At 40.1% G+C, this 9,477-nt stretch overlaps 2 protein-coding genes and 1 long non-coding RNA gene across 5 annotated transcripts in view; 2 read left to right on the top strand and 1 right to left on the bottom strand.

Moving 5' to 3' along the window:
* The window catches only part of LOC118426514 (coiled-coil domain-containing protein 157-like), a 1,184,186-nt gene that overhangs the window by 1,169,277 nt on the left and 5,432 nt on the right, over nucleotides 1-9,477 (top strand). The window lies entirely within an intron of this gene.
* On the top strand, nucleotides 359-6,849 carry LOC118426565. 2 transcript variants are annotated; one of them, XR_004832406.1, is made up of 5 exons: nucleotides 359-604; nucleotides 1,405-1,503; nucleotides 2,042-4,133; nucleotides 4,935-5,025; nucleotides 6,117-6,849. It is a non-coding gene; the product is annotated as an uncharacterized LOC118426565 (long non-coding RNA). The 2 variants fall into 2 exon arrangements; XR_004832405.1 differs by having other exon boundaries at nucleotides 4,935-5,033.
* On the bottom strand, nucleotides 6,997-9,012 carry LOC118426561 (gigasin-3a-like). Its single transcript, XM_035836055.1, has 3 exons — nucleotides 8,888-9,012; nucleotides 8,274-8,396; nucleotides 6,997-7,429 (listed from the first exon to the last, which is right to left on the bottom strand). The coding sequence occupies exons 1-3, from the start codon at nucleotides 8,995-8,997 to the stop codon at nucleotides 7,219-7,221; spliced, it is 444 nt and encodes a 147-aa protein (XP_035691948.1). The 5' UTR covers nucleotides 8,998-9,012; the 3' UTR covers nucleotides 6,997-7,218.

Raw genomic sequence — 9,477 nt, 5'->3', positions numbered from 1 at the left:
TGGCAGAGTTCCCCTCTTCCCGTCAGGGTCATGCATCCTCGTAATTTAGAGCTCGCAGACTCGTCGTCCGATCGATTTTCGCCTAATGTGAGGGAGAGGTCGAGAGCAAAGTCGTGGAAAAGTCCTTAATGTATGACAGAGGCTTTAAACACACACTTCACGTTCAAGGTGATTTGCCAGACGACTATTAACCAATAGGTATCGTCCGCAGTAAAATACCTGGCAAGTATCAACCAATGGCTCACGTACACAGCTAGTGACATTCCAAAGAGTATCAACCAATAGTGTGGCCTCTTTTATTCGCCTCAGGGTTCTTACTGTCGTCATGACCTTAGCGAGGTCAATAGGCGTGTCCCGAATAAGACATACCCAGAGCACGTACAGCTACCAATTATAAGCGTAATCTTTCACTTCGTACAAGCCGTTCTAACAGGTTCTCTTGGGGGATTTTAGGAGAGGGGGAGTCTTTGATAGCTAAGGTGGACACGATGGGTAAAAACGAGACCAGTAAGAAGCCCCCGCGAACGGGCAGGTTTCGCCCAGTCAAGTTGTTTTTCCGAATGATCAAAGAAGCGACGAAACCGATTTGGGACAACATGTACATGTAAGTACACACATAAACTTTCACAGTTACTCTATTAGCATATAAACGTGTGTGTCTCTATGATTGTGAGTGTGGTTGAGAACTTGAAGTTACGTTTATTAGATATTAGGGTAAGAAAATACAAGTTACCTGTTTTAAATGTTACAAAGCTTTGAGACGCCATGAGTACTTGTATCAGTGACATATACAGAGGCAAGAGGCCATTTTAGCTGTCGGATGGGTCCAATTTTACAAACGAATAGACACATTTACTGTCAAATACTAAGAACATAGAGATTCTCAGTTTAACTTAGTCTTCTCACTAAATTTTGCACAGATTCAACAGTTACATTCAATCCAAGGACATTGTATAAAGATGTCCTTGTTATAAGTAATATATTTTGAGCTTTGACAACGGAATCGACCGTTCAACCAAAAGGGTTCTATTCATATTTGACCAAAGCTCCTTGGCTCAATGAAGTCCGATATCTTATTTCGATAATCTATTAAATGCGAGGATACAACGAATTAATGAATGAACATCATTGCTAGACAATTGTGCAGGATACAACGTATGACAACAACATACAGATACAGAACAACAAAATGCTATCAATAACAATATAAGGCTATGGTTACAGTACAGTCATAATTGGATTGGATATAGACGTCAAGAAATAAAAAAAAAAGTTTCAGTCAGATGTTGTATTCGAAATTTTGTTTCAGACAGTGTCTGTGTAACGTTATGACCTTAGCGACCTGACCCTGTCCCTAGTGACGTCATCTAAACTGAAAACATTTTATCATTGTTCTTGACACAGAATCCGGCCAACCAGCATAGCAACAATCATCATCGTCTTCGGGGTTCTCTACATTTTTGTGTTTTAGAAAGTGAAAAAATAAAGTCCGACGTAAACAAGGTAAAGTGGTTTCATGTCGTTTTTTTTGTTTTTTCTACAATTTCATAATTTGCAGTGTTTGATTTGATTTTTGGTATACTGTAAGTTAATTAAAACTGCAAAAAAATGTTGAAATGAAAGTTACAGTGGAAGATACAATGCATTGTATTTCAATGAATTCAAAGATTTTATGACAGGCAACTTTTGATTAATATGGACACACAGTTGACCCTGTTTAAAGTGACCATGGTCACGTCAAACAGTTGGCCACTGTAGACAGGATTTTTAATGCTGTAATTAAGAAGAAAATAATGGGAACTTTTAAAAAATGGTATAGCCAGGTGGCTATGGAAAAGTGGTTCCTGGCACAGGTGTGGCTGTATCAAGGAAGCACCCCAATATCTACAATAAAGTTATCTTTAATATCGCATCTTCATGCCCGGGGGATGAATGCACAAAGGACTACATATATAACATTACATGTGGTCGAATGGATGAAGAGGTGAAACTGAAATAATACAGCAACTATAATCTACCCAATATTTACCTGATATTACAGATAGAGTAATGTCCTGCAGTACCCGAATGAGTGTCATGATCACCTAGGTGGCGCAAGGAACGACGTACATCAAGGAAATACACAGATACTAGATTACAGCATACACTAGTGCAAAGAAACTGAGTCAAACTTGCACAACAGAGCCCATGAGATTCAACCATTATGACCTGTGTCTAGTATGTACTTTAGTCTAGAAGAGAACTCTGGGTTCCTTTAAGTTATGGAAATGCGAGTTCTTGATGCCCGACTGAGCTGAATCAAAGAGGAAATTTTGCTACGTACTCTAATGCGTAAAGCTTTGTAATATGTTGCATAAGATATGACTAATGAATGTTAACAGCTGCACTGTGAGAGTTGCTTAATGTTAACATATTGCAATGTATTATGTCTCTGAAATGTAGCTTTAGGAATTATAGACATATCTTAGTAATGATTTCGCTTAAAAGAGCTCTTGGATCACCATCGGTTTAAAGAACTTGTTTTCAAAAAAGGCTTGCGACATGTCTAAAGAGATGTGTTTAGGGGATTGTTTACATATCTGTCTGCTATTCTTCTGTTTACGGGTCACTTCACCAGCAAACCGGTTGTACGGCTTGTAAATTGTTGTAACAAACATGGCGGCAGGATGGCAACATCGGCACTGCAGCGCCTCATAGCGGTTAAACTGCAGAACTGCATATAATTTACATTTAATATTTAAATAAAGCTTATCTATTATACATGTATATAATTAGGCCACTCTGTCTCAATTCTATGGAAAACATCGTTATCGATGTTCGAAGGTTTCGGAGCACATGTAACACAATTTGTATATAATCTCTGTCGTGACAGGAATACTAGTAGTGTAGTAATATTTTTCCTAGGGAAAATATATTGTTTTGCTGGTGTATTTATTTCTTATTCTGTCAGCAGCCAATCAGAGCTTAGATCTGCGTTAGTATACGATGTTAACTATATACATGTATTGTAAATATGGCGAGCGTAAGCTACGTAACACTATTCTATGCAAGTAGTTTGACAAAAGGCAACATGGAGAACATTCTGCATTTTCGCAAAAAATGTTGCCTTTCTAGTTACTCTTGGCTTTGTCTTGAAGTTGGAAACTTTTCATGTTTACGTTCATGCAAATAGAAACCCTCAGCTATGTATAATTTTTGGTATATCTTGGTAAAAAAAAAGTCACAATAAACGCATGCATCTACTGAATGTACTGAGATTTGCTACCAGAAAATATTTGATTCTTATTCTCTTGTCTTTGTAATCATCATTCTCGCTTCACTCAATGGCAAAATGCAAGATTATACAAAACGCTGATATATGTCGCAGAATTCGAAAGATCTTTACTGTGACACCATAAGACGTTAACAATTCGAGGTGACTTTACTGAAATAACTTGCATACTTTTAGAAGAAAAAGAAATGGTAACGGAATGTTTCCAAAAATAAGATAAATAAATTTTCAACCACATTGCACTGATATAATGCACACACTTATGCTCTAAATCGTACAAACCAGCCTAAGAATAAGCAAAGATATGACGTGGATTGCAAAAATAAATATATTTGTACAATAGAAGCCAGTTAATTGAACAATGGATATCCCCACACCTCTGTTAATTGTACGGATCTCCGAATCCCAAACCGGTGCGGTCCAGCTGGACAACTCCGCATTATTGCACTAGCCGGACTATTGCATGAAATACACTGGCAAATGGTGTGTGCAATTAAACGGCTTCGTACTAGTAGTAGGCCCACCCAGTAACAATACCAACCGTTGAAAGGAATTTAAAGCAGCGGTTTAACAGGTTTTGTAATCATCTATCAGAATCATGTGACTTACAAATCACAAAGCATTGGCCCTTATCAACAACACCTTCAGATTCGCCATTTTGTTTCCGTACTCGTCAGACTCAACTCAGAGCTTGTCTCATCCTGCAAAGTAGAGCTTAGTATACGGACATGGGGAAAGTTGAGTGGCACAAGATTGAGGACTGGAGCACCCGTGGCAGGGCCAGGTCCAACCTGCTAAAAGACTGGCGGGACAAAGTAAGTGACGCGGTCCATCGTGTCTGGGACCCCGTCTTGGGAAACATGTAAGTTTGGGGGCAAAAATGCACATTTTTTTCTCACGATTTATGTAGTAAACTGTACTGTTTTCCCCCCGGGTAGCTTAGTGTTACAACCCATAGCGCATGTTTTGATGTCGTTTCTTACCTTGTTTGTGACACGGCGTTAGACAACTTGCTAAGACAATTGCGTCATCTTTTGTGTCCTGACACATGTAGAAATCGTAGAGCAAGGAGTAATGTCCAAAGCAACATTGGCACTTTAACTTCTAGAGAACTTTTGCATTTTTTTCGACTGATGTTCTAGAAGTAGAGATTAAGGATACATGTACATCAAGTAAGCAAAAAATGTAACACATATGGACAACCGTTGTTAGGCGTTTCCCCCAGTAACCATGGTAAAACGATAATATCGTCAGTCACCTAATTGTAATGGTCCCAGTCCCAGTTGTCAGATTGACGGAATTCTTGTAATTGTTGGGAATACACAGAACAAAATACAACTGCCTCATTACGGAAAACCTATGTCTTTGTTTGCGGTTGGTTCTGTCGGAGCCTACCTCAAAAGTCTAAGGCATCAAAATCGTACGACAGCCTACACGGTGACTTTGGACCAGCCCTATCATAGAAACGGTTTACGTAGTAGAGACAACAACAAAATGCCTTTAGTTCATGCATTTAGACATTTACACCATTAAATTGCTTTGTATCTTTAAAGATTGAAGTACAATCACAGAGTTGTATCTTTTGAGATCGCTTCGGTTAAATGTCAAACGACTTGATTGACTGATTGAATATTTGATTGTTTTGTTATTGAATTTATTGCAGGGTCGGGCCAGCCAGTGTTGTGCTTGCTTTGACCATCATAGTCGTTGTATCCATTGCTGTCTAGAAAGGTGTTTGCGGACAGTTTGCCGCGGTTAGTTGGTAAGTTATTGACAAAGTTTCTCTGTGTTATATTTTTAGCGTTCTGTTACTTTAATATCATACACTTTGGCACAGATGCACACTCACACACACGCACACTCGCGCGACTGTACACACACGTAAACATATGCACATAGATAAACGTACTCAGAGATTTGGTTAGTAAGTAGGCCACGACAATAATAGCAACAATTACAGGAGCAGTCGAACCACTACATGGGTCATTGCCCGCTGTGACGTGTCTGAACTCTCTGGACACTTCTTAACACAAAAATTTGTCGCGTATATTGTCATAATACCCCCCTCACATTAGGCGCGATTCGATCGGACGACGAGTCTGCGAGCTCTAATTTACGAGGAGGCATGACCCTGATGCCGACGAAGAAATGGCAGAGTTCCCCCCTTCCCGTCAGGGTCATGCCTCCTCGTAATTTAGAACTCGCAGACTCGTCGTCCGATCGAATCGCGCCTAATGTGAGGGGGGGTATTACAACGCTTTTCTGTAGGGCAAAATGATTCAGTACCGGTTGGGATGGTGCCAAGAGTGAGATTTCTACTGAGGAATAATTGTACACGCAATTAATTTGTCAAAGATTAGGTGAAATCTTATGGGATGAACTGCTTGCCGCGATTTTCTTCACCTTTAACCTCTATCAAGACGCCGTACAACTGTCTTTATACATGTATACGGATAATTATTCTTGAACACCTGGGATCAATGAAATTTTAAGGATTCATCTCCGCAATGACTCTACTCCGCCTTAATCAGCATTTATTGCAGAAAAATTCCGGGGAAAAGTAACGAAAAGTAACGTCCATAATTCGTACTGAGATTGCACAGGCCAAAGGTAAAGTCCCCTGAGTACTAAAAAGTCGTCTGAACATTATTGAAATTTATCGAAGGCCATCTATATCTGGACATGTATAAACCATGGTCGAGACAAGAACTGTTTATAAGTCAGGGGCTTTCACCTCTGACCTTGCGCATGCGTACTTTTAGAATCGTGAACCGCTTATTTTCCACTGCCATCCATACATCTAGTGTTAACGTTCTAATGCCTATATCTACATGTTGTCCTACAGGGGCCCCACGACGGTTCACGATTTACGACGACCTGTTCTCGTCACTTCCAAGAGTACTCTCTTCACCGCGGAAGGATACTACAGACGCACATGTTTATACATTGGCCAGTTGATCCACACGGACTCTTCACTGATAATTTTCTTTACTTAATGTGAACAAGCATTCGTCACAAAGAAATGCTTTTGCACAACAACTGAATATTACATTATTACAATCCATAGTTTGTTTACTACGCAAAATGTTACGGAATTAGCTTTCGTAGGAACCAGTAGTTTTACATGCTGAATCACTTATGATTATCAACTATATTGTAAGACTTTGTTCGTGAAAATATTGATGAGATGTTATATGTATACTGGATACAGGGTATTTGTATACGTATCTGTACTACTGTGACACCACAGAAACTCATGAGGAAAGTTATTAATATTCTATACGTACATGTACGGGTATCTAGTAATGCTTGTATGCTAAATTTCTTTAATCACCAAACTTTTAACAATATAAACAAATCTTAGTTCACATTTCTTTGTGGTTGAACAAAGTTTTCGCGACAGTACTTAATTTCCACAGCGCTTGTAGCTGATTAAGTTAAATGTTAATTAGAAATCTGCATACCACAGGTGCATGATTTGTTATATAGCTGTTACGGTGTATAATTTTGTGCTCCAGACTTAGCCAACACTAGCATCTGAGTAGCTTCTTTTCACAATAAATGCCAATCCTTCCCAATGTCACTTGTATGTCTCGTATGCTTTTGCCATGGACTTGCAATTATCAACTTGCAAATAAAAATTCCTTATAGAGGGTTAATGACCCACCCCAAGTGTATATGGTGTCATAAGGCCTGTGTAGCTGCTATAACCACGTCGTAAATTAATCCATCTCGTTTGCTTCGCTCACTCGGTCGATTTATGAGATGGTTATAGAAATGGCCAAGCCTCATGATACAATATTGACACCTTGGAACGGGTCATCAACCCTCTATTACAAAACTAATATAGCTGGACGGTTAACATATATAATGCCGGAATCTTGTACAGTTTGTTATCAGATGAACATATAAACCCTAACCCTACAATACGTCGTACGCTTGCAATCTTATTTCCCCTCATCGTAGTACACACCTTCCTCGCTATACACACCATCCTCGCTAGGCGGCGCGTCTGACACGCCCTGTCCCTGTGTCTGAATGAGGCCGGTGAGGACGGTGTAGGGGTCAGTGACCCGGTATAGAGACACAGTACCGCTCAGACTACCCGCGACCAACACCAAGGGTTCCCCGTCCGGACTGTCTTCGGCTGAGATAAACCTGAAACAACAAAACGGAACTGAGCATTACACACCAGCTACGCCATAACGCCATTAAATTTGAAACCATCACTGAATGAGTATAGTGAATGAAATACTCTTTCAGTTTAAATTGTTCAAACGTATTACAAATATTGTTTTAAAACCGTCTCGGTGACTCGGAAGATTTTAACTTCCTTTGAATGCCCAAGATTCATGACTTCCTGTCTACAACATTGGAGCCGAGCCAAACCAGATACTCCAAATATCCAGTCACACAAATTACCGCCTTACATGCCGGAAGGCTGCCAAACTGCGAACACACAACGGGACACACAAACAAACAAACAAACAAACAAAACCGCATTTGATTACAGAGACGTAACAGAAGAAAGGTTCAATATTAGTACCTATTTGGCTCACCAAAAAGTTGGAATCATGTAAAGGGACAAGAGAAATGATATCATAGAAAATACCGAGGCAATGGAGTCGTGTGATATGACATGACGTCTAAATGTAAGAATAATCCTAATACAAATGTTTATCTGATTTTGTCTGCAAACTATGAATAAGGGTGACAATAAAACTATTGCCATGGCTCCAGCGTCATTTCTGAAGATGTGGCGTAAGTGTGAACGGTTGGCTTGAGGTTATCGATCCTTCTCCACATACTCTATTGCCATGATGACGGTTTTATTATTTATAAGTACTAATGATTGTTGTTGTAGGTGTATTTTAGTATTTGTGTTCTATCCATTCGCCTGGCTCTATGTATGGAGATTGTTTTGCGCGATGAATGTTAGCAGGACATTACTGCATATCCTATACTGTTAGACTAGTCGCCAAAAACGTGAGAAAGCGCGTACTTCACATCCTCCGGGTCTGTATCGCCCACCTCTCGGTGTAAGTACGCCTCTATCCACCGCTTGTCGAACCGCCCCGGCCGGTAGATGGACTCGAACTGGGGCACCAGTGTGGTGGGGTCCAGACTGGCAGGGCACAGAGAATTACCGCATTTTCATCAGCAAGCTATCAATATCATAGAAAACATTCGTTAGATGGCAAGCTCGATCTCAGCAATGGAGGTCCTCAAATGGAGGGCCCGTTTGTAGGAGAGCCATACGTGCACCCAGATTCATTCTCTTATCCATTCATCCACTAGTTCTAGAGACCTTCATTCCTTCCTTCGAATCTCTCCTTCCGTCCGTCTGTCCTCCGGATCCGTTCCTCCCCCTCTTTCTTACTTTCTATTCTTTCTTTCTCCCTCTGTCTTTCTTCCTTCTTTCTTCGTCTTTCTCTTCATTTTTCCTCCCTCCCTCCTTTCCTTCTTTTTCTGTCTTGATTTCCATTCCTTCCTTCTTTTTTCTTCCTTTTTCTCCCTTCTTTACCTTCTCCCTCTTTTCTTTCCTTCCTTCCTTCCTTCTATCTTTCTTGTTTTCCATTCCTTTCTTTCTTTTTCCTTTCCTTCCTTCCTCCTTACCTGTACACCATGAGGGAAGACGGCCTCTCACAGGTGACAAGAATCAGCGTCTTCCCGTTCACCTCACCTGTTGTAAGTGTCTCTACCTGTGGTCCCTGTGTAAGAGACATCACCACTCAAAAATTCTCATAATCATAACTCTTCTCAAGGATAAGCAATAATCATTTTAAATCAGATTTCAAAATCAGAGACATTTCAGATCATGCATTGAACCGTTTTAAAACTGTCATGACGAAAATGGCATGGATATAACAACACTTAAATCCGGCGCAGGAGAATAGTTCGACAAAAACGTCTGAGAGCTCAAAAAGGAATTTTTAACGTCAATTTGGCCTGTGTTCTCTCATGCACTCCGCGATTACTAAATGTGGCGTATGTTTGCAGGCCATTGAGCCCTGTATAATGAATGTAACATGAAATATTTCCAAGCAAAATGTACACCCGACTGTCCCTCGATTTGGAAACCCAGCGACCTCCTGAAGATCAAAAAACTTGTCTCTTTGAATATTTTGTACGTCCTTAATTTGTTTCCTTTGTTTCCTTTTCGTCCAATTGCTTACAGTTCTGAATGAAATCTTTGGATGAAGATA

This window comes from Branchiostoma floridae, chromosome 11, assembly GCF_000003815.2.
Source record: "Branchiostoma floridae strain S238N-H82 chromosome 11, Bfl_VNyyK, whole genome shotgun sequence".
Taxonomy (NCBI): Eukaryota; Metazoa; Chordata; class Leptocardii; order Amphioxiformes; family Branchiostomatidae; genus Branchiostoma; species Branchiostoma floridae.
This window is presented reverse-complemented; position numbering and strand designations above follow the sequence as displayed.